This window comes from Elephantulus edwardii, unplaced genomic scaffold (assembly GCF_000299155.1).
Source record: "Elephantulus edwardii isolate Elephantulus edwardi_28Jun2011 unplaced genomic scaffold, EleEdw1.0 scaffold00026, whole genome shotgun sequence".
NCBI lineage: Eukaryota > Metazoa > Chordata > Mammalia > Macroscelidea > Macroscelididae > Elephantulus > Elephantulus edwardii.
The window spans coordinates 6,555,775-6,581,835 of record NW_006399776.1 but is presented as its reverse complement, the minus strand read 5'-3'; the positions used below and the strand labels follow the sequence as shown (position 1 = coordinate 6,581,835).

Genomic DNA, 26,061 nt, shown 5'->3' with positions numbered 1-26,061 from the left:
GGTCTTCCTCCAATCCTGATGCCACATTCCTCCTTATAGAGTCCAGCTTCCTGGATGATCTGTTCTGCATACAGATTGAAAAGATATGGAGATAGGGCACATTCTTGGTGGACACCCTTCCTGATTTTGAACCATGCAGTGTTTCCTTGCTCTGTTCTAATGAATGCCTTTTGGTCCAGGAGAGTCTATTTCTTGGAAAGGGACATCATGCTTGGAAAGGTGGAGGGTTAGTGAAAGAGAGGAAGAACTTCAATGGCTTAACACAGTGACTGCTGCAATGGGCTCAAATGTGTCAGCGATGATGAAGATGACACAGGATAGGACAGGGTTCAGATCTGTTGTTCACAGAGTTACTAGGAGTCATACTTGACTCAATGGCACATAAAAACAATCACCAACCACCCTGAGCAAAATGTGGTTTGGACTGTCACAGAGCATATTCTAGAAAGAAGCTGTCCAAGGCCACCAGAGATCCCTAGGGTGGGTGTAAGTTTGCCTTTATCTCCTCATGGCCAGGAAGCATCTCTCTGGGAGAAATCAAGTCAACAGTACTACACACACAGCTATTCTAATGAGAAAAGTTGTATATGGACACATAGTGAATAAGAACACGATAATGAAAGGGGAGGGCAGGCTCAGCTCGGAAAGTTGCCACAAGGCACAAACTTGGAGCTATTCAGGAGTGATGTCAAACACTGATGTCAAAAATTAATACCATATTTACAGTTCTAATTTAGAACCTGGCCTTTTAAAAGAGTAGGTGGTGGCCGGAGGGGAAACCAAGCATGAAACAAAAAAACAGACATATACACACTTAAATTTCCACATTCCCATGCATCTTTTGCCCTTTCTCCCAGTCGCACCCCACACATAAGAAACAACTCAAACAAAGGAAAAGCCCAGTCACTATATTTACTAAGCACTTGTTACAGTAGCATCAGGCAGGTGTGGATTCATGGGTGCCAACTTTATTCTCCTTAGCTCTACTCACTCGATTTACCGAGGGAATGCTTGGAATACAGGCAGGGAACATCCAGAAAAGGCAAAAAAATATATGGCTCACTTCACTTGTGTATTACACATAATGGCATCAGTTTCACCAAGCAGTTTCACACTTGGTCCTTCACCAGGTTTTTGCAGACTTCTAAGCTGCAGCTCAGTGCTCAGTTCTGCTGTGAGGCATAGAGGAAAGCAGTACTTTGATCCAGCACTCACCGGGTCAGTCACACATGCCAGCAGCCCCAAGCATGTCCTCAGGGGCCGGAGGCTGTTTGCTTTGTGGAAAGAAGTTTGGGCTTTTTTCCTTCCAAGAGTCTCCTGGTTGCTGAAGTCAAGCTTGCTGTTAGTCCCAGTGGGGCCCAAGACAGCTGCTTTCAGAGTGTGCATGTAATTTACTGTTCTGCTGCCGCTGGCTCATTCTCAGACTCTGGTTTCACAACCTGTGACTCGGGAGGAATCAGGTACTGGACTTCCTCTGTGCTGATGGCTACTTTATCTGGCTGGAGCCACCGCTTGAAATGTTCCAAGGTGCTACAAAGAGAGGAGAAAAGGGTGACTATGTCGGACCTCAGTGATAACTTAATCATCTCAGTTACTCAAATGCCGCCTGCCTGCCCCCCCAATTCTTCCTACAATGCTTTTTCTTTGTGAACATGGGGAGAACAGTGATACTCCTCTGACAGCTGTGCATCCTGGCAACTCCACGGCATAATTTACCCCCTAGTGGGCACTTGGGCTATAAGCAGTACCCGGCCCCCTTCGGATGCAGAGCCGCAGAAGGCTTGATGAGAATAGTTGAAGAGCTAATGCTTTAGTCCTGCTATCCCACCCCTTTCAAAAAGAGGAGAGGAACTGTCAAGGGAGGAAATACTTAACTAAAATCAAATTATTAGTGAGACAGAAATATGAGTATTTATAAATCTCATATTCTCTGGGCTCAATTATACCTCAAGCATTTATTTGTGCAGTGTGATTTGGGGGTGCAGTGGTTGTTTTTTTCATTTCCTTGTAAGGTTTTTGTTTTATACTGTAATAAGCCTCCAAGATAGAAACATCTGAGAAGCAAATGTTCCCTACAATGGAATGGCTTCCTTTTCCTCTGGATCTGTGAGGAGGAGGCAAGGCTCATTGGTCCCACTACCACCTTCCTTTTGTACTTAGAATCTTCCCTTCTACAGTGATTGGACATTCACATTAAAATATAAATGATTAGACACAACATAGAGAGCTCTGGTGGCCTACTGGGGAAGGAGTCATGCTGCCAACCTAAAGGCAGGCAGTTTGAATCCATTACCAGGTTTGCAAGAGAAAGATGGGCAATTTCCTCCCACATGATTAACAGTTTCTGAAAACCCACAAGAGGATCAGCTATGAGCTGATTTTGAACTCGACAGCAATAAGTTAGTTAGTCACAGACGTAATGTACATCTCATTCTATGCTCATCAATAGCATCAAATCTTAAGTCAGAACATAAAGTCTTAACGAGAAGTCCTTTAAATGCCCATCACTGTTTTGGGGCATTAAGTATTGGACAGGTGGATTTCTCAGCCCATTACTTCTTCATCAAAAGCATATCAGGAGTGAGGTCACTAAACCTGGCCTTCATATACATGAAGACTCAATTTAAATGCAAAATGGGCTTTGTTTTAAAGCATACTTTGAAGTTTGAAAGCAAAGGCAGATATAGTATTTCCTAATGTCTGCTCTGAATAATGATAAAAAGTCTTTCCACAGATGTAAGCTAGAGAGAAGAAATCAAAACTCAGAAAGCAGTGAGAGCAGCCGACTGACTCTACATCTCGAGAGAATCAGGTCTGACAAGGGAAGTTAATCTTCATCTATCAAACTTTGCATAGACTTATAGAGAAAACTTGCCACAAGCTATTGATAAACATATGGCAACATTAACCTGAATTTTGGTGCCCATCTGCTTTCAAAGAATTCCTACTTGAGAATTATGAAGAGCAACTTTCATTTTTTCTTCTCAAAACTGGAGTGGAAGCAAACATTCATAGGAAGAGAGAATGTTAAGTAAAAATACAAAAATTATTAGTGGGTCAGTAAGCATTGCAGTCTCAAAGCTCCTCTACCCAGGGCAATTTCAAGCTAATTTAGGTTGAGCCATTAGAGACTGAAACGAGCAAAATCTATATGATTTTCTGAGCCCCCAGATGATAATAGATTATCTTTAAAGGACCTAGAGTGCATTAATTTACTATTTAAGATAATCTGAGTGAAAGTACTTACACTGAAAATTAAAAAACAAAATGTAACTTTTAAGTTTCATTCACATGCTGCCCATGATTTCTACAGCAGTATCTTCACCTTCATCTAAGAGTGCTCCTTGGAGGCAAAGATGATAAAACTGCATCTCACATACTTTGGGCACGTTTCTAGGAGAGGCTATTTCTTGGAAAAGAACATGGTTGGGAAGGTGAAGTGATGGTGAAAGAGAGGAAGACCCTCAACCAGATGGACTGACACAGTGGCTGCAGAAATGGACTCAAGTGTGTCAGAGACTGTGAGGAGAGAACAGGGTTCAATCTGTTGTTCACAGGGTTGCTATGAGTCATATTCTCTTTGACAACATTAACAACATCTTCAGAGAGCTGGACAATGAATAAGGACAACAGAAGAAGAAATGACGTCTTTGAGTTGTGACACTGGAAGATGATGCTGAATATTCCAAAGATTGCCAAAGAACAAATGGATATGTTTTGGAGAAAGCACTGCCAGAGTGCTTCTTGGAGGCAAGGATAGTGGGGCTTTACCTCTCAAACTCTGGATATGTAGCTAAGCAAGGCTATTTCTTGGAAAGAAATGAAGGGTCAGCAAGTAAGAGGAAGACTCCCAACAAAATGGATTGACACAGTGACTGCACAATGGGCTTGAGTGTGTCAAAGATGATGAGGATGGCTCAGGATCTGAATCCTGACCTATCCAATGCCATCCTCATCATCTGAGTCATACTTGATGACACCTAAGAACAATAACATCTTCATCTGTTGTTAGGTGTTAACAGAGTCTGTTCCAACTTACAGTGACCCTTCTAAAACAAAATGAAACACTGCCTGTTCCTGTGTTGAGCCCACTGTCACAGTCACAGCTGTCAATCTGTCTAATTGAGGGCCTTCCTCTTTTTCGCTGCCTCTCTACTTTACCAAGTAAATGACATTCTCCAGGGACTGATCCCTCTTGAGCATATATAGGCTCAAAGTATATGAGATGAAGTCTCACTAGTCTTAAAAGTACATTCTGGTTGCACTTCTTCCAAAATAGATTTTTTTTTTCTTTTTCAGTCTTTCGTATTCGCTGCTCAACTGTCAGGTGGAGGTTAGGCAACTGAAAACACCAATGTTTAGGTCCGGCCCATCTTAGTCTTCAAAAAGAGCTATCTTTGTTCTTAAGCACACTGTAGCAGATATACCCAATGTAATTAGTATCATTTGATTTGTGAATGCTGTTTCAGGTGTGCTAATTGTAAATTCAAGTAAAATGAAATTTATGTTAATTTTAATATTTTCTCAATGTAACATGCTGTTGCTTATTCATTCAGTTGTCAAGATTTCTGTTTATGTCAGTGCTTGAAAGTCTTTCTCCAATCCTGGTACTTTTTCTTTATAAATTCTGGTCTTTGGATTATTTGCTCACCACACAGATTAAGTATTGTTAAAAGGTACTACTCTGATACCCATCTTTCTTGATTTCAAACCACATAGTATTCCCTTGTTTTGTTCAAATGGTTGCCTTTTGGTCTATAGACAACTTTCACAAAAGCAAAATTAAGTGTTTTGGAATTCTCATTCTTTACGACATCATCCATATTTCATTATGATCTAGTAATTTGTTATGAATACCTTTGCATAGTAAAGTCAGTAATGTTGTTGTTGTTGTAATGTTGTTGTTGTTGTTATGTGACATCGAGTCGCTTGCGACTCATAGCGACCCTATATACAACAGCCCTAAACTCTGCTCTGTCCTGTGCCATATTACCCTAAGACTCCCACTCCTTCTATAATAGCTTTCCATTTTCAGTAAATTCTAACTGACCTTTAAAATTTTGTTAAGAATAATCTTAACAATAGATAACACTTAATATCACTCACTCACTGGTTGTCATCTAGTCAAAATAAACTCAAGTTGACCCTCCAGGGGGTTTTCAGAGGTTGTAAATCGCATGATAGGAGGCTGCCCAGCTTTCTCCTGTGGAGTAGTTGGTAGATTTGAACTGCCTACTTTTGGGTTGGCAACTCCTTACTCACTAGGTCACCAGAGCTATAGAAACACTGATACAGACACTGTTCCAAGCACTCTTACATTGTTGTTATGTGCTGTCAAGTTGCTTGTGACTCACCCTGCTCTGTCTTGTGCCAATCTCACTGTCTCTGGCACACCTACCCTCATTACCCCAGTCACTGAATCAATCCACCTCATAGAGGGTCTTCCCTCCTGTGCTGTCCCTCCACTCTCCCAAGCATGGTATCCTTCTCCAAGGACTGGTCCCTCCTTGCAACATGTCCAAAGTATGTCAGATGAAACTTCAGAATCCTTGCTTCCAAGGAGTAGACTGGTTGAACCCTCTCCAGGATGAATCTGTTAAGTTTCTTAGCAGTCCATGGTATATTCAATACTCTTCTCCAACACCACAACTCTTACATAGTAACTCATTTAAACCTTCACTTGTTATGAAGTAACCACTACCATTCCAGTTTACAGAGAAGGAAACTGAGGTATAGTGAACTTACTTATCAAAGAACAATCAATCAGCAAAGCCACTTTCCCCTTGCTCAGTGTAACAGAGGCCGCCCTCCAGTCTACATCCTACATACCAGCAGGTACTGTTCTAGTCCTGCTTCCTTCCCTAGTGTGACATCAGAGCTCAAAGGCTTCTCAACTCCCAAAGCAATTTCTGCCACTTCCACTCATCTGGCCCTTCTCTTATTCTTACCTGTATTGTTATGTATTCTTATAATTACCTTATAATGATAGATAGATAGATAGATCCAGGAAGTATTAAAAGAAGATGGAAGGAATATACTGAGTCATTGTATCAAAAGGAATTGGCAGATACAGAAGAATTTAATGAAATAACATATGAGCAAGAGCCTATGGTGATGAAGGAAGAAGTTGAAGCTGCTTTGAAGGAAATAGCAAAAAATAAGGCCCCAGGAATAGATGGTATACCAATTTGATGTATTTCAGCTAACAGATGCTGCCCTGGATGTGCTCACCTAGTTGTGCCAAGAAATCTGGAGAACAACCACTTGGCCAACTGACTGGAAGAGATCTATATTTGCTCCCATTCCAAAGAAGGGTGACCCAACAGAGTGTGGAAACTACAGAACAATATCATTGATTTCACATGCAAGCAAGATTTTACTGAAGATTATCCAAAAATGACTGGAACAGCATATCAGCAGAGAACTGCCAGAAGTCCAGGCTGGGTTTAGAAGGGGTCATGGTACTAGGGATATTGTAGCTGATGTTAGATGGATCTTAGCTGAAAGCAGGGAATACCAGAAGAATGTCTATCTGTGTTTCATTGATTATGCAAAGGCGTTTGACTGTATGGATCATAACAAACTGTGGCTGACTCTGAGAAGAATGGGAATCCCAGAACATTTAATCGTGCTACTGCGAAACCTATACTTGGACCAAGAGGCAGTTGTCAAAACAGAGCAAGGAAACACTGCATGGTTCAAATTTGGGAAGGGCGTGCGCCAGGGATGTGTCCTGTCTGCATACCTTTTCAACCTATATGCAAAGCAGATTATCCGAGAGGCTGGGCTCTATGAGGAGAATTGTGGCATCAGGATGGGTGGAAGATCTATTAACAATCTGCAAAAAAAATAAAAAAAAAAAACAAGAAAAAAAAAAACAATCTGCGTTATGCAGATGATACAACCCTGCTTGCTGAAACTGAGGAGGACCTCATGCACTTGTTGCAGAGGGTCAAGGACTGCAGCCTTCAGTATGGACTGAGGCTCAATGTCAAGAAAACAAAGATTCTCACCACTGGACCAATTGGTTGCATCAGGATGGATGGTGAAGAGATTGAGATTGTTCACAGCTTCAGTTTGCTCGGCTCCATGGTTAACACTCTTGGCACCAGCAGCCAGGAAATTAAAAGACGTATTGCGATGGGAAAGTCTGCTGTTAGGGACCTCTCTAAAGTACTCAAGAGCAACAGTGTCTCTCTGGAGACTAAGGTGCGCTTGATCCAGGCCATGGTCTTTGCAATCACTTGTTATGCATCAGATAGTTGGACACTGAGTAGGGAGGATAGAAGGAGAATTGATGCCTTTGAGCTGTGGTGCTGGAGAAGAGTATTGAATGTACCATGGACTGCCACGAAAACACACAGATTCATCCTGGAGATGGTTAAACCAAGCAACTCCTCGGAGCCAAGGATTCTGGGGCTTCGTCTGACATATTTTGGGCATGTTGCAAGCAGAGACAGGTCCTTGGAGAGGGACATCATGCTTGGGAGGGTGGAGGGATGGCGCAAGAGTGGAAGACCCTCTATGAGATGGATTGATTCAGTGATTGGGGTAATCAGAATGTGTGGGTCAGAGGCAGTGCGATTGGCACAGGATAGAGCAGGGTTTAGGGCTGTTGTAATTGGGTCACTATGAGTCACAAACGACTTGACGGCACATAACAACAACGATAGATAGATAGATAGGTAGACAGACAGACAGATAGATCTATCTTCTCCTCAACCAGTTCGGAATGCAAAAACAAACCAATAAAAAAACGTCTAAAATGTCCTTACAGACAGCATTCTCATATGGTACTGAGCACATACACGCTTAATAAAGTCATTCAATTAAGTCTATTCATATTTACTGAGTGGCTGGCTACAATGTGACAGAAACTGTGTAAAGCAGTGTATTTCAGAGATAAAAAGACAACAGTTCCAACGGTTGACTGGTTTCTACTTTCTCAAGTGATCTTAAAAATGAATCTTAAAAAATCTTAAAAGTGAAAACTTAAAAATGGTAACAGTGGTTCACCCTCACCCTCAGTTCATTCTGACTAAAATGAAACCTGGGGTAATAACATTTTGGCAAAAATACCTATTCTCAAAATCTGTTGCTGAGCTGAAAGCAAATATACAGCAACCTCACAAAGGATGATTTCTGAGTTTTGGAGAAGAGATGTTGTTATCAATTAGTATCAGCACTCAGATATCACTGTCCGTGGATTGTTTAGAGAAAGAGAAATGTACATGATGAAATAGACTGCCATCTGGAACTGCATTGGGAATCAATTACCTCTCATCAGAATCAAGCCCATCCACAAAGAACTCGGATGCCAATTTCTCCTGGAGGAACCGATCCCAGCATTCCTTCTTGGCCTGGGCAAGGGTTCGAAGCATGTCCTTGGAGGTTACTTCCTGATTTAAACCTTTGATTCTTCTCAGTTTCTTTTCTAAAGAGAGAAATAAAACTTAACAAGGAAAGTGAACAGGAAACAAAATTTAAATTGAAAATGCAAAAGGCCAACTTAAAATTTTCTCATTTCCTCTGCAAAAGAAACAGTTTTTAAAGGGAGATTTATAGGAGAACAGGTATTTTCTCTTTTTCCTTACAAGGTCTTTTTCTTTACAAGGTCCTTACACAGTAACATGCCAAATAATCTATCAATGATATAAAATATTTCATCCCAGAAAAGGGAAAAGCCATATGTTCTCATAAGTAAATTGATAGCATGCTTTCTTTAAAATCACAGAAGTCCGGTAGGTATCTTTCTAAGGAATGCTTTTATCCCATGGCTTAACACATGTATATTATTATCTTTTGCCAGGTCCTTAAAAGTAAGTCTCACTGAGAAGTAAACAGGCTTTCTTTTCGTTACAGTGATATGAAGTAGCTTCTATATCTTATAAGAACTAGAGAAAAATGACAATACTATGGTTCCTTATACACCAAAATTGACTTGATCTGAATACAATAACAGGAGTTCTTTATGATCTCTATGTATGATTATATTTTTAAAATACTGAATAAAGAAAAAGAATCTCCTAGTGGTAAGGAATTGCATTCCAACCCAATGGTACATGGTTCAAATTCACAGCTACTCCACTGAAGGTGGGTAATTTCCTTCCATGCCTCTGAAAACCCACTGGAGAGACAGTTATGAATTGATTCAGACTTGATGATATTCAACAACAACAAACCTTATTTTAGGAGGTCTAATAGGGTAGTGTGTTGCAAACCAGATGCATAAGGAAAGCAGGGACACAAGGAAATGAGTTCTGAAAAAGAGGGAAGGCTGAGGCAGAGGTCCTCTCACAGCAGGTCAGCAGTTCAAATCCTTACTAGTCAGAAAGTGGGAGGAAGATGGTTGTCTCTTCCTATGAAGATTTACGATCTTAGAAACTCAATGGTATGTTACAGTGGTACAACCAACTTGATGGTAATGGGTAGCCTTTTACAAATTTGTTTAACTTCTGGCCTGGATGGTAGAGCCTAATAAAAACAAATGTCTTGCAATCCCTTTATGAGTAATCCTTACTGGCTCCCTGATAGTTGTTTATTTACTCTTCTTTGCATTTTAAGTATCATTAGTAACCGTATTTCTTTTTTAAAAAAAAAGTTAGAATAATCTAAAATAATTTTATTTTGTTTTTACAAAGAGTTAAGTACAGGAGCTGTTCATAATCATGTATTCAATTTCACTGAAATGTGATTGGTACTGACTGCTGAAGTTGTCTTGATGTTTCAGAGACTTGAAATCTGTGAAGCAATTTGAATAGATTGCCTTTTATAAAAATAGTAGTCTTTTAAGTGTCAAATACTGCCTAACTCTGGAAATGTAGGAAAAAGTCAGCATTCTTTGATACTAATCTTAAATAGCAGCTGAATGTGGCCTCATGGCAAAGCATAAAGACCCTTTTTTTCCTTGAAAAGGAATCTTCATAGTGTCCTAAAATTCAAAAAAGACGAGAGAGAATTTCTGTATTTCCGCATTCCATGAAACTTCGCTGAAAGAAAGCTGTCAGTCAGAGGCCTAAATAAGTCCTGGGTTGATCTCTGACAATTATTCCATGGCAAATCCACATGTTCTTCGATGGCTGTTAGCAGCTTTTCATATAGTTTTCTATAACTTTCTTAAGGTGGAATGTCAATTCTATTGAAGCAAGTGTGAGCTTTTGGCAGGTTGTTGGGCCAGTATCTAAACTATGTAACAAGAACTACACAATAGAACACCCCACTTGACTGGCGTCAGCATATTCTAGTCCTGGAAAAGCTGCTTTGTTGATAACACTCCAATTAGTGGAACAAATGGTGCAACGTGTGGGCAGTCTTCAAATCCCAGGCTGGCAGAGTGGAGAGTCAGATCTCAACGACATAGAAATTACATGAGCATGACACATTTACATACTCCTCCAGATCTACCAGAGGGTTATAAACAGAGGACAACGCAACAAGGTCAAGTGTATTTCTTACATTTGTCTCCTTTTGAAGAATATGAGAAAGGGTTTTACCTTATGCCTTAATTTAGTCTCACCTTCAACTATAATACATGAATAAATGAATGCTTTTTGGGGGGGAAAGCGGAAGGGAAATTAGACATCAAAGCTCAGAACCAATGAAAACTTTTATTTATATGCATGCTTTCATTTTTTAAACAAGCCACATGAGCTAGCACCATTGAGCAAAATAATAAACACCTTTTGCTTCTGTAAATTACCACCAACAGCTCATCCAAATAAAAAACTCACAGTTGATAAATATTTGAAGAGTTTTATTTTCTCCTAGAGAATGTGGAAAGGATTATGTATGTCTCTTGTTTAACTAGTTAAGTTCTCTTAGCAGGCAATACTCTGTGAAATGGGCTTTTTTGACAATAGAAACATGGCTTTTGTGTTATAAAAAAAATAATCTGGGCTGAAAAGGGTCTCCTCTCTGAGTTTACTGAGCCCTTGATCAAATCTACTCTGGGAGGGGGCAAGCAGAAACAGGACCCACTACACACTCCAAACCCACTGTCATTATTCCCAGTCTCTGTGTACTACAGACAACAGAAATGTCTTTTGTTTTCCTCAGAAAAGGTAAGTTTAATCATTGCTACTAATTTTAGAAAGGAGTAGTTGAGTTTCAACCTTTAGAAGTTTACTTTAATATCTTCATGGAAGTCTAACTCCTGAGCATACAGCACCACACTAAGCCAAAGGACCTGGTTTTTTAGTTTGCTCAGATTACTGTTTTCTCCCTTATCATCAGCAACAAATGCTCTAACTACCACAAAACAGAATTTTCTCCTAGTGGCCATAGCTGCAAGCATCATTCTTATACCTTATCTTTGGTAGTTTTGCATTATATCTTCAAAGTTTGTTGCTGTTGTTAGGTGTGGTCAAGTATGACTCATAGAGACTCTATAAACAAAAAAAATCTGAACCTTGTTCTATCCTGTGCCATCCTCATACTTCCTAACACACAAGAGCCCATTGCAGCAGTCACCGTATCAATTTACCCAGTCAAAGGTTTTCCTCTCCTTTGCTGACACTCCACCCTTACTAGCATCATGTCCTAGCAATATCCCCAAAGTATGTGAGGCAAAGCCTCATTATCCTTGACTCCAAAGAGCACTCCAGCCACACCCTCTCCAATATATATTTGTTCTTTTGGGCGTCCATGAGATGTTCAGTGCTCTTCACAAATACCACAGCTCAATGGCATCAATTCTTCTGTCATCCTTTTTCATTGTCCAGCTCTCAGATGCATAGCAAGTGACTGGAACACTATGGTCTGAATCAGACACACCTTAGTCCTCAAACTGGCATCATTACTCCTCAGTAATCTGGAGACTAATAAAATCCCTAACAACAGATTTTCCCGAAGTTGTTGACAAGTTTCAATTTCTTCTCCATCCATCATAATGCTGCCCATCATTCAAGTGGTAAGAATCTTTGTTTTCTTGACATTAAGATGCAATCTATACTGAAGGCTACATTCTTTTTTTTAAATTTTTTAAAAATTTTATTATTTTGTGTGTGTGTATCATCAAATCGGATCTGACAGGTACAGGAGGAGATTGTCCCTCCTTCTCCTGCAAAGTATCTGGTGGATTTGAACTGCATACCTCTGGGATTGCAGTGCAGCTTCCTGTCACTAGGCCACCAGAGCTCCCTGCATTCTTTGATCTTCTATATGTTATTGATGAGTCTCCCTCCAATCCTGATGCCACATTCCTCTTCTCAGAGTCCAGCTTCTCAAATATTGTGCTCAACATACACATTAAATAGGTATGGGGAGAGATTGACAGTTCTTTTCCCCTGGCATAGGACAATCTGAATCTCTTTCTTGTGTTTGGAATCTGTTAAAATGCTTAAACTGAAGGTCACAGAATAAAGGTTTGAAGATGTATTTAGGAACTATTAAATAAATAAAATGGTTAACAAGTGACAGAATAAATTTACTTTAATGGGCTCCCAATTCAAATAACCTAATAAATTAAAATGATGGTTTTAAAATTTTACATTGTAGCATGAGGTACATAAAGGTATGCTCCCAAGCCAAAAGTGGGTGACTCTACTCCACGGCCCTCAGGCCTGCCTTTAATTGCTTTTGGTGAAACATTCTTCTAGGTCATGTAACCCTGGTATGTCCACTTGCTGTACAGAGGTAACTCGTGGTTGCTGTGAAGCCGAATACTGCTACCCATGGTGGACAGTGTTTGTTGAAGCTCCCTGACTAAAACAAGCTTGGAAGCAGGAGTGGCATCTACTTCCACAATAGGTTGAGTCTGAAAACCCTATGAACGTAGAGAAAGGACGAAAGTTATACAGGAAGTGTCCAGGACTTTCATTCATAGGGTCACTATGAGTCGCCTGCGACTCAACGGCACTTAACAACACTACCACCAACAATAGCATAGAGAGAGAGTGATCAGTTGGCCTAGCGGACAGAAAGCCATGCTCCCAAGCCAAAGGTGGGTAAATCTACTCTGCGGCCCTCAGGCCTGCCTTTAATTGTTTTTGATGAAACATTCTTCTAGGTCGTGTAATCCTGGTATGTCCACTTGCTGTACAGAAGTAACTTGTGGTTGCTGTGAAGCTGAGTACTGTTACCCATGATGGACAGTGTTTGGTGGAGCTCCCCGATTAAAACAAGCTTGGAGTGGCATCCACTTCCACAATAGCTTGCTCCTATGAACCTGGAGAAAGGACGAAAGTTATACAGGAAGTGTCCAGGACTTTTGTTCACTATGAATCGCCTGCAACTCGATGGCACTTAACAACAACACAATAGCATGAGGTAATCCATTGTAACTCTGAGGACATAACCTGTTCATAAGAATGGTATAAGAGTTGACCCTTTTGAGTTATTTGAATAAGTGGGTAAGTAGTAGGCAAGAGGGATCTATAAAACACCAAGAAAGCAAGCAGAATTTAGATAAAGCAATCAGAACAGAAGGGTAGATTATTTTAAGGGAGGTGGAAAGAAAGAATAGTTCTTTCTAAAAGTCTAATCTGAAACACTCTCTAAAACAAAGTCTGAGAAACATATATATTGCTGTTGTTATTATGTGCCGACATATATGGCAAGGGAAAAAAAATTAAGAATAGATAAACAGGCTTGATATAAAAAAATGTCAGCATGCTTCCCTAAAATCATCAGTTTCTGATTTAAAAAAAACACCAACCCTGAACCATTTAATATACCTAAAAAATATCTAAAACAAACAAAAAATGTTCGTTGGGATTCAAAGGCAGAATTCTTTACAGAACCAAACTCACAACTTTCTCCCAGGATCTAACTTGCCTCACACACTCACTTGTCCACTGTTGCCAAGTTGGCTCTGACTCAAACAACCAACCATCAGATTTTTGAGGCTGTAAATTTTAGCAAGAGGCTGCCCATTTTTCTTAGAAAGAGCAACTGGAGACATGCAATCTTCAGCTTAACAGCACAACTCACCACAGACTTTAACACTGAGCTCCCTCTGCCACTGAGTCAGAACCAACTCACAGATGATTCCCTAGTGGGTTTTCAAAGGCTGTAAATTACATAGGAGGAGACTGCCTATCCTTTCTCCTGTAAGAGAGGCTGGTGGATTTGAACTGTGTGCCTCTGGGTTTGTAGTGCAATTCTTACCTACCATATCAGCAGAACTCAGTCTAACTTACCTAGAGATGCTAAATACACTTCTGAATCCTGTAAAGGAGCCCAGGGCTGTAGAGGTGGCTGAACAGCAAAATCTGATGCCTCCCTCTGGCCTTTGTCTGCAGGGTAAGGAGCCACAAAGTTGTCTGAGAAAGCATTGTTGGCACCATCCTCTTGGTCCGGATTTGGCAGGCAGGAACAGATTTCAGCCCACAGATCTCCGCCAGATCTAGTGGTTGTACATTCAATACTCTCAAACATTTTCATTAGGAATCTGACTTGAAAAAAACAGAAGCATAAATGAGGAAAGATTAAAGGATATAACACAAGATACTCAGATATTGGTTTATGTATTAAAGGAAGGTAATCGGCTTTACAAAAGTTTAACACAGTAAGATTTGTATACAGTACATAAAAACATGACAAAGGTAAGTGGCTCCACTTTGAGGTCTGCAATCACGTTATTTTAATAATGAAAATTTACTTTAAAAAATGGAATTTCTAGAACATTTCTAGAGTGGACAGTTTGTAATTTTCCCCAAAGATTTAAAAAAAAAACAAAAACCCACAACAAAAAACACACCACAGGTGAGCTCTGGTGGCCTAGTGGCAAGAAGCTGCACTGAAATTCCAGAGGTGCACAGTTCGAATCCACCAGATGCTCTGCGGGAGGAGGGATTATCTCCTTCTGTACCCATCAGAACTGATTTAACAGTACACACAAAAAAAGTAATTTAAAAAAAATTTTTAAAACTCCACACACCACAATTGCCTTGTTTTCAGTCAGTTAAATTCTCCATCTTCCACAGGATACAAACTATAAAGGTCCTGCACAGGTCCATATACATGATGATGTTACAAATTATATTTTATATCAAGTGTGTCAGAAACACCTGTCATGAAGCAAGAGATCACGTGCTCTTCACATACAGAAACGAGGTATAAACCGGAAATAAGCATTTCCACCATTTACAGATAAAAATGGTGGCTCAAAGGAATAACTTGCCCAAGGATACAGTGACATATGAATCCATGGTTGGAAATTAGGGCTATGCTATCCCAAAATCCAAGGTTTTATCCAATAAGTATTGTCTGTTTAAGAAATACACTGAAAGCTGACCAAGCAGTTATGCACACAGCTTTGGACGGTTTACAACTAACCAGGCTTCTAGGATGCCTCTTTGAAGAGTTTAAGGATCCCGAAGGCTGCCTGAGGCAAGGTCTGAAGCCCTCCAAGAGTTCTGCAAGGTGCAAGGGCCTGGAATAAGAGACCTACATGTCACCTCAGCTCTGAGTACAATGATGTCAGGGGCCAAAAAGGGCTCCCACTCCATCTAAATTACAAAAGCTGCCTTGCACCTCCTTTCCCCAAAGCGCCCAGACTGAACCCAGGCATTCTGACCCTGGGCCTCAGTTACTTCCAGTCTCACGGTCTGGCAAGCGGTGTAAGTCAGGAAACGAGGCCTCTTAGTGGGTCAGGACGGCCAGGGGAATATAAGAAGCAGGGCAGCCGAGCCCTTCCTCACCTAGCCAGGTAACTGGCCCAGCAGCCCGACAACGTTCGACCCAGCTCCGTTGCTGCCAGCAGAGAAGGAACGGGGAGGGGCGGAGGCGCCGAGTGACGGACTTGTACTGTTCTCCAATCACCAGGAGAATTGGCGATACTCTCTGAGCCGATTGGCCGAAAGGAACTCAGCTGTGAGGCAGTGAGGAGCGCAGAGAAGTGGTTGGCGGGGCTGTTGTTACGCAAAAAATTGGGAGGGGTAATCACGTGGCTAGAGTGGTTTGCGTCTTTAAAGCTGGGCGGCTGATACTGATGTATTTATGGGTTTCTTAAGTACTGGTAGCGATTCTCCATAATCCTGCAAGTTCAAATAAGGAAATCTTTGGAATTTGTTACCCGCCCCATCCTGCCCCCGCCTTCAGTTTATTTCTCCGTCAACTCTCTGGGCCAGAAGATTTCACTCCCTCACTATTGTTGTTACGTGCCGTCGAGTCACTTGCTACTCATAGCGACCCTATGTACAACAAACAGCCCTAAACCCTGCTCTATCCTGTGTCAATCGCACTGCCTCTGACACACCATCCCGATTACCCCAGTCACTGAATCAATCCACCTCATAGAGGGTCTTCCCCTCCTGCGCTGTCCCTCCACTCTCCCAAGCATGAAGTCTCTCTCCAAGGACCTTTCCCTCCGTACAACATGTCCAAAGTATGTTAGATGGAGCCTCAGAATCGTTGCCTCCAAGGAGTGGCCCGGTTTAACCCTCTCCAGGATGAATCTGTTTTCTTGGCAGTCCATGGTACATTCAATACTCTTCTCCAGCACCACAGCTCAAAGGCATCAATTCTCCTTCTATCCTCCCTAGTCATTGTCCACCTCTCTGATGCATAACAAGTGATTGCAAAGACCATGGCCTGTATCAGACGCACCTTAGTCTCCAGAGACACAGTGTTGCTCTTGAGTACTTTAGAGAGGTCCCTAACAGCCGACTGTCCCATCGCAATACCTTTTTTGATTTCCTGGCTGCTGGTGCCAAGAGTGTTGGCTGTGGAGCCGAACAAACTGTAGCTGTGAACAATCTCAATCTCTTCGCCATCCATCCTGATTCTGCCAATTGGTCCAATGGTGAGAATCTTTATCTTCTTAACTCCTTCACTACCCATTTTATTTTGGGCCCTCAGATAGAAAAGGAAGCTACTTCTGTACCTACTTCCACAGGAACCTATGTTCCATTCATGCACTATATGACATTTTCCCTCCTTTTTGGTTAACATAAAGAATCCTGGGGCAGAGGATGAAGCATTTACTGTTGAAGATCAAAGACTACAACTTTCGGTATGGATTACATCACAATGTAATGAAAGCAAAATTTCTCCACAAGCTCTCACTGATGGAGTGGTTGGTACAGAGTTGTGCTGCTAACCCAAAGAGACCACAGAAAGTTAGAATTCACCTGCTCTGGGGGCAGAAAAGTGAACAGAAAGATTTACAACCTTAGAAAACCCCCTGGAGGGCAAGCTGTCAGTCAATTCCCACTGGATAGGGCAATACGTTTTAAGTTTGAGACCAGTAAGGAACAGAAAGACATTGTTGATTGCCTAGCACGACTCATAGCGACCCTATGAACAAAACGCCTGAAGCCTCTACAACCAGGACAGGATAAAATAGATGAATGGGACCTTCTAAAAATCAAATCCCAATGCACATCCAAAACATTTTTAACAGGGAAAAAGGGAAGCCACAGACTGGAAAAAAGTATTTGATAATGATATGTCAGATAAGAAACTTACATCTAGAATTTATAAAATACTTGAGTACCACAACAAGATAAACAATTGAAAAATGGGCACAGGATATGAACAGACACTTCACCAAAGAAGACATTCAGATGGCAAACAAATACATGAGGAAATGTTCAAAATCCCTAGCTCTAAGAGAGATGCAAATCAAAACAACTGTGAGATATGATCTCACCTCAGTAAGAAGAGCAAAATTTAACAGAACAGCAAACAACAAATGCTGGTGAGGTTGTGGAGAAACTGGAACCCTTATTCACTGTTGGTGGAAGAGTAAAATGATGTAACCACTATGGAAGGCAATATGGCACTTTCTCAAAAAGTTACAAATAGAAATATCATTTGACCCCGAAATTCCACTACTGGGAATATATCCCAAAGAAACCATAACTGTCACCAAAGCAGATATATACACACCCATGTTGAGCATGGCTTTGTTCAAAATAGCAAAGAGCTGGAAACAACCCAAGTGTCCATCAACAAACAAAGGATAGAGAAGCTCTGATATATTCACATAATGGAATACTATGCTGCATTGAAAAACAAGGAACTCAGAAAATATTAATACAAAATGGGTGACCTTGGAGGACATTATGTTGAGTGAAATACCTGAGTCACAAAAGGACAAATACTGCATAATGCTACTGTTGTAAAACAGAACTGACATCAGAGTTGAGGGAGGCTAAGAAAAATAGGATAAATAATGTGCGCTGCATTGAAACAGATGAGGCAGAGAACTGTTTAAAAGGGATATATGATTAGGTATTATTGTCATGACAGGAGTCCAGAATGAAGCCTGCATAGTGGAGTGGACTTGGGAGGAGGGATTGCATAACAATGAAAGAATTTTTCTTTTACTTTTCAAAGAGAAGAGTGAACTGGGCGGTGGGGTGGGCAGGGAGAAAAGTGCAACCATGAATGAATGGAAATCCAAAGTCTCTGTAAACTGTCATTAAAATTAATTTTAAAAAACTTAAAAAAAACCAACTTATTCCACTCACCGTCATCTTCATTTTAGTTAATAGACATCCTATTATTCAAATGGGGCAGACCAAAACCCTGTATCAGCCCTACTGCTTTTTCCTTTCTTCCCCAGTGTATGTCTGTTCTCAGAGCCTTGGCTTGGTTTTATTTGATCCTTTTTCTCCAATTTTCCAATCTTCTTGTAAATTCTGGAAGACACTAATGTGTGTTCAAAGAGTTGATTTTAATATTTTTTCACTTAAGATCCCTGATAAGTACATCTTCTGATCCACTTGAAATTTTCATCTCAAGATAGGAGCATATGAGAAGTAAAATGGAGATCTCCAATAATTGCTGTGTATTCAGAAGGGAAGAATATGCGTGAAATATTGTTTTTGATGTTCAGTTAAATACATAAGATGAATTGCATTGGGAAAATGTATTGTCTGGGACCTCTCCAGTGTGCTGAAGAGCAACAATATCAGTCTAGAAACTAAGGTGCACCTGATCCATACCATGGTATTTGCAATTTACTTGCTATGCATCAGAGAGCTGGATAATGAGTAAGGATGACAGAAGTAGAACTGATGCCTTTTAGTTGTGTTGCTTGAGAAGAGCATTGACCCTACCATGGACTTCCAAGAAAATAGTTGTCCTGGATAGAGTGAAACCAAGTTGCTCTTTGGAGGCAAGGATTTTGAAGTTCCATCTGACATATTTGGGGCATGTTGCCAGGAGGTAATTGTTCTTGGAGAAAGACATGTTTGGAAGGGTGGAGGAACATCCTGTATGAGATGGATTGACAAATTAACTGGGGTAATGGAAACAGAGGTATCAGAAAGTTAGATTGGCTCAGGATGGGGCAGGGTTCAGAGCTATTTTATTTAGGGTTGCTATAAGTCATGGGCAACTCAACAGCACATAACAATAACTCTTATGTATATATGTATTTGTTATGTCAGGTTAAAACTAACTCATAGCTGATCCTCCAGCAGGTTTTCAGAGACTATAAATTGCATAGGAGAATATTGTTCATTTCTCTTCCACAGAGCATCTGATGGATTCAAACAGCCAGCCTTTGGGTAGGCAGTATAACACCTTACCGACTAGGACTACTCTTTGTGTGTGTATGTGTGTATATATATGTATATATATAAACTCTATGAACTTTGATAACTCTATGAACTTTGATAAATGTCGATAGTTGTAGAGGGGCTTTAAGCCTTTTGTTCATAGGGTCATTATGAGTCATGCTCGACTAGAAGACAACAACAACAATATATATAATTTTTTAACCACTTTTGTTGTGGTATCATTTACTACATCTATTACTTACATGACCAAGAGCCTGTGGTGATGAAGGAAGAAGTTCAAGCTGCTTTGATAGAAATAGCAAAAAATAAGGCTCCAGGAATAGATGATATACCAATTGACATATTTCAGCTCACGAATGCTGCCCTGGATGTGCTCACCAAGTTGTGTCAAGAAATCTGGAGAACAACCATTTGGCTAACTGACTGGAAGAGATCTATATTTGTTCCCATTCCAAAGAAAGGTGACCCAACAGAGTGTGGAAACTATAGAACAATATCATTGATTTCACATGCAAGCAAGGTTCTGCTGAAGATTATCCAAAAACGACTGGAACAGCACATCAGCAGAGAACTGCCAGAAGTCCAGGCTGGGTTTAGAAAGGGTTGTGGTACTAGGGATATTGTAGCTAACGTTAGATGATTTTGGCTGAAAGCAGGGAGTACAGAGGAATGTCTTATCTGTGTTTCATTGATTATGCAAAGGCATTTTACTGTGTGGACCATAACATACTGTGGCTGACTCTGAGAAGAATGGGAATCCCAGAACACTTGATCGTGCTCATGAGCTTGGACCAAGAGGCAGTCGTCAGAACAGAGCAAGGAAACACTGCATGGTTTAAATTGGGAAGGGCATACACCAGGCATGTGTCCTGTCTCCATGCCTTTTCAACCTGTATGCAGAACAGATTATCTGGGAGGCTGGGCTCTATGAGGAGAAATCCAGCATCAGAATTGGTGGAAGATCTATCAACAATCTGCGTTATGCAAATGACACAACCCTGCTTGTTGAAACTGAGGAGGACCTAAAGCACTTGCTGCAGAGAGTTAAGGACTGCAGCCTTCAATATGGATTGAGGCTCAATGTCAAGAAGACAAAGATTCTCACCACTGGACCAATTGGCAGTATTAGGATGGGTGGTGAAGAGATTGAGATTGTTCACAGCTTTAGTCTGCTTGGCTCCACAATCAACACTCTTGACACCAGCAGCCAGGAAATTAAAAGACATACTGCGATGGGAAAGTCTCATGTTAGGGACCTCTCCCGGGTACTGAAGAGCAATGGTGTCTCTCTGGAGACTAAGGTGCATCTGATACAGGCCATGGTCTTTGCACTCACTTGTTAGGCATCAGAGTTGGACAATGACTAAGGAGGATAGTGGGAGAATTGAGCTTTGGTATTGGATAAGAGTATTGAGGGTACCATGGACTGCTAAGAAAAGAAACAGATTCATCCTGGAGAGGGTTAAACGGGCTGCTCCTTGGAGGCAAGTATTCTGGGGCTTCGTCTGACATACTTCGGTCATGTTGTAAGGAGAGACCGGTCCTTGGAGAAGGACATCATGCTTGGGAGGGTGGAAGGCAGGCTCAGGAGCAGAAAGCCCTCTAGGAGACGGATTGATTCGGTGACTGGAGTAATCAGGATGACTGTCCGAGACAATGAGATTGGTACAGGACAGAGCAGAGTTTAGAGCTGTTGTACATAGGGTCGCTATAAGTCGCAAGCGACTCGACAGCATATAACAACAACAACTTATCCTTTTAAAGTGTTGTAAGGTCGCTGAGGAAGGACAGAACCCAGTAGTTCAGGGCAAGACAGTTTCTTGAGGAGAGACCAGCTGCTACGTAGAGTGGGATTTTATATTGTCTTAAAAGGAAATTGGCAGAGGGGATGTTCGCAGTTGTTTTTTTACAAGGTAAGGGAGCAGACCAGGATTGCGGACAGCTATTTTTGGGAAAGGGAGGTAGAACAGTTTCACTTCCTTAACAGAGAGAAACAACCACAGCTGCTGCTTCCTGTGGTTCATTTCCGTGGCTAATTTGGAAAAGGAAGGGAGTAGCTCCGCAACCCTAATGCAGGTCAATGTTGTGTTGGTTTTTTCCCGTAGTAGAGTTGTGCACCCCTCATTCTTTTATGAGTGAGATTATTTGCTTCCTGTTTCTTTCTAAATAAAGTTTCAGTTTTTTTTCAGACCCAAGGGTCACTGAGCATTATTTTTATGGGATCTACAGGATTAATTCCTGCCATTCCCCCCAGCCAACCATAATTTTTACACAGTATTTTTTCTAAAATAATGTCAGACTCGACATTAGTGATCCCTACATACTTAATCCCTGGTAAAAGACTATTTAGTGTAGACGTCTTTATAGCCTCCAGGAGCGACTTAACCCAGTTCACTTCCGGGAAAAGTTTCGCTCGGCACTGGGGGTCACTGATTGGCTAACGCTAGTGACGTCCTCAAATCGCGACCTCGGAGCGGCGCCAGGCGAGTAATGTGGTTGGGCTGGTGCCAGTGGTTCCCTGTACATGTGCACAGATGTTTTACGTTTGGGCGCCTCAGGTTTACCAAGACTCAGAATAATTTTAAGGTTCTAATGGCAGAAACACCCTCGATTGAGACAGAAGTAGCTGGTGTCCTGGACACTTCAGTTCAGCAAAACGGAGACACTGGGAACCCAGAGCCTGCGGGCCCCAAATTAGAGCCGGAGTCAGGAAGCGAGGAGCAAGCCTTGCCTGCAACCCCGCGCCCTAGCAAACGAAATAAACGGCGAGGGATACCTGGGGAGCGTGTCGTGCCGCCTCCAAAGAAACGGCGGGCTGGAGTGAGCTTCAGCGATGAGCACTTTGCAGAGACCAACTACTACTTCGAGAATGGGCTGCGCAAGGTGCGCCCCTATTTTTTCGACTTCAAGACCTACTGCAAAGGCCGCTGGGTGGGCCACAGCTTGCTGCATGTCTTCGGCACAGAATTCCGAGCCCAACCCCTGGCCTATTACGAAGCTGCAGTCCGGGCGGGGCGCCTGCATCTCAACGAGGAGCGAGTCCAGGACCTCAGCATTGTGCTTAAGGTGTTGGGAGTCCTGATCAGGGTTGGCCAGGATGGGAGGAGAAGGAAGGAGATACAGGGTTTTTTCAGAATTAAAAGGACATGGGTACTGGGACCGTGGGAATTCTGAATCCTCTTCACTTTCACTTGAAACACTTAGCAAATACTAGACAATCTCTTTAAGCTTCAGAATCCAGCGTCCCACAAGTTGCCTTACTTGTTTCCAAGAGGGATAAGTCATTTCCCCCCGTTGGAATTCTCATACCTCCTTTTAGAACCGCTTTGTGTTACTGACATTCATCACTTTCTGCCTTGCATTGTAGATCTTAGATCTCTTTACAAATAGCAATTGCGGCTAACATTTAGATCTGCTTAGACTGTTTGCACAAATATTAAGTATTTTTTTGTATGTTGAATTTCAACTAACTTAATTCTAATGAGGAACTTGTAAGGTAGATGATGCCATCCCATTTTACCTGTGAGGAAGGAGGCCAAAGAGGTAGTGCTACTTCCAAAGCCTGGTGTACAAAACACGTCTAAAGGCAAGAATTGTTAAATCCAGAATTTTGTTTCCCCTTTTTAAAAAATTCTCTCACAGCCTAGAGACAACACAAGCTCACCAGGGATATGTGGAGAGATGAGATCTCAAAAGTTAGGGAGTGATTTAAATCCTCTTTTCCATCCCAATTTTGAGAACACAGGTCTAACCTTCACATTTTACAGATAAATAAATGGAAGCCTGAGAGTCTTTTCTAAGAGCATACAATGAACTTGTGACAAAACCAGGCCTAGAGTCCAGATCCGTGAATCTATAGCATGGCATTCAGTTCAGGGTCCTAGTATGTGACTATTTGTTTAAAACTTGACTTATAGATAAAATACTAATACATAACCTTCCACAAATGTCCATAATCCCATGATGTAGAGATACTGTGTAGATCCTAGAACTTTTCAATGCCTGTCAGCCTGTATATTGGTATCTTTAACAAGTGAGATCATACTTGTGCTCTGCTTGTTTAAAGATGTGTTGGGAATATTCTTCCATGTCAGTTAACTATGCCCCTGTGGCATTATTGAGCTGTATGGTGTTCCATACACCTCTTAGTGTGTGCTTTAGCATGTGAGCCTGGAAGAGGGGAAGCTGCATGTGGAGTTGACTGAATAATCCAAGCTGCTGATTCTGGGACTGACTGATTACCTATGTGTTTCACAGGACAATGATTTCTTGCGGAACACAGTGCACAGGCATGAGCCACCGGTCACAGCAGAGCCTATTCGCCTTCTAGCCGAGAATGAAGATGTGGTAGTTGTAGACAAGCCTTCCTCCATTCCTGTACATCCCTGTGGCCGCTTTCGACACAATACAGTCATCTTCATCCTTGGCAAAGAACACCAACTCAAAGAGCTACACCCATTGCATCGACTTGACCGCCTTACCTCTGGAGTGCTCATGTTTGCCAAGACAACAGCTGTCTCTGAAAGAATTCATGAGCAGGTTCGGGACCGGCAGGTGAGTCTGGTGCTTGTACTCTAAGCTAACACACATGTTCTGTGTCACAAGGGCATAACTAAATTCTAGATCTGAAATGAGTCTGTATGTTAATTTGGCCAAACTTCCTACCTCCAGAATGTCAGCACCTAAAGTGCTAAAACCAAGGAAGAAACCAAACCTACTGCTGGTGAGTCTTCTTATGGCAACCCGCTGTGGGATTTCCAAGGCTTTAACTCTTATCAGGAGGGAACTGCTTTTCTCTTTATTTCTGGGAGTAGCTGGTAGATTCAAACCACCCATTGTTTTGGTTAGCAGCCCAACTATGCCATGTGGGCTCCTTTTAAAGTGCCAAAGACAAATTATTAAGTTTCAAAAGATCTTTAGAAATAGTGTACACCGCCTCTCTTTATAGTTTGCAAAAAGTGAAAACTTTAAAGTGCTGACAAACTGAGCAATGTTTTTTAAGATTACGAAGAAAATCTGCTTAGTGAAAAGATTCCGGGTGAAGTTAAAAGAGGTGTAAGTAGAAGAATTTCTAATAGTAGTGATTAAAATCTTGAGGCTTGTAATTCTGAAATTGGATTGTAATATAGTTATTGGGTGCTAATTCTGTAGTAGTCTTGGTGCCAAGCACACTCAAACTTGAATTAAAGGAATCCTTTCTGCAGCCCTATGAGGTGAATGCTTTGCATTTTCTAGGTGTTACTGGAACTTAAAGAGGTTAAGTAATATACCAAGATTCACACAATGGGCAAATGGTAGTGCTGGCATTTGATTCCTTTTATTTCTGGTACTGATAGATTCCCAGTTATTCCGCAGAGAGCCTGGGCTAAAGGAGATTGAGCTTTATGCTGACTTTCTTCCTATTCCTTCCTGTGCAGCTGGAGAAGGAGTATGTATGCCGGGTAGTGGGGGAGTTCCCTGATGAGGAAGTGACCTGCAAGGAACCCATCTTGATGGTATCTTACAAGGTAGGGGTGTGCCGTGTGGATCCCCGGGGCAAGCCCTGTGAGACAGTATTTCAGAGAATGAGTTACAATGGCCGCTCCAGTGTGGTACGGTGTCGGCCTCTCACAGGCCGCACCCACCAGATCAGAGTCCACCTCCAGTTCCTTGGCCACCCTATCCTCAATGACCCTCTCTATAATTCAGTTGTGTGGGGCCCCTCTCGAGGCCAGGGTGGCAACATTCCCAAGACAGATGAGGAACTTCTCCAGGACCTGATGGCAGAACACCAAGCCAAACAGAGCCTTGATATGATGGAGCTCTGTGAGGCTGACCTTTCTGTAGGACTGACAGATTCTACAAGCCCCTCCTCAGAGTTGGACAAGGACAGCCTGGAAGAATTGGCTGCAGATGCTCAGAAGGTGGATAGAGCATTTGAGGCAGCTCCTGAGGATCTGGACACATTGGCCATGGCACCAAGGAATGCAGCTGAAGCAGGCGTGAATCATGAGACCGACCCCCTCTGTGCAGAGTGCCGCCTTGTGCGGCAGGACCCCTTACCCCAGGACCTTGTGATGTTCCTGCATGCCTTGAGCTATAAAGGGCCAGGCTTTGAATACTCTTCACCCATGCCTACCTGGGCACAGGATAACTGGAAAGAAGACTGAGAACTGGCCAGTAGAGAGGTTGCTTCTTGGCTTGGAGTCGAGATGATACATAGGGCAAAGACTGACTTTATAGGCTGATACTCAGGGTCTCTGCAAGCTGGAGATTGGGCCCAAAGGAGCCTGCTTATACTTACTCCCTCGCCAGTTTCTTCCAGCTGGAATTTGGTAACTTTCTTCGGTTTATAAATATATTCCTTCTTTTTAACACCTCATGTGTCTGGTTTTCTTATGATTTGTGCCTTTTTTTTTATGACAAAATTAATATAAAACTAAATTGCAGATTAATGGCTTTTTATATCTGTTGAGCAATCACTATATTCCAAAACATTTTCCTGACCCCAAAAGGAAATCCGTATCTATCAAGTGTTCACTCCCCGTTTCCCTTTCCTCTTGCTCTGGCAACCATTAATTTGCCTTTTTTATCTGAATTTGCCTATTCT

At 41.7% G+C, this 26,061-nt stretch overlaps 2 protein-coding genes across 2 annotated transcripts; one reads left to right on the top strand and one right to left on the bottom strand.

The window, feature by feature from the left end:
* Positions 1-1,376: 1,376 nt before the first annotated feature.
* On the bottom strand, positions 1,377-14,388 carry LOC102867505 (chromosome unknown open reading frame, human C15orf57). Its single transcript, XM_006883015.1, has 3 exons — positions 14,139-14,388; positions 8,278-8,434; positions 1,377-1,530 (listed from the first exon to the last, which is right to left on the bottom strand). Exons 1-3 carry the CDS (start codon positions 14,380-14,382, stop codon positions 1,392-1,394), a joined length of 540 nt encoding a protein of 179 aa, XP_006883077.1. The 5' UTR covers positions 14,383-14,388; the 3' UTR covers positions 1,377-1,391.
* Positions 14,389-21,962: 7,574 nt separating this feature from the next.
* Positions 21,963-25,621, top strand: RPUSD2 (RNA pseudouridylate synthase domain containing 2). The gene is made up of 3 exons (XM_006883226.1): positions 21,963-22,538; positions 23,730-24,026; positions 24,890-25,621. The coding sequence occupies exons 1-3, from the start codon at positions 21,963-21,965 to the stop codon at positions 25,619-25,621; spliced, it is 1,605 nt and encodes a 534-aa protein (XP_006883288.1).
* Positions 25,622-26,061: the final 440 nt, after the last annotated feature.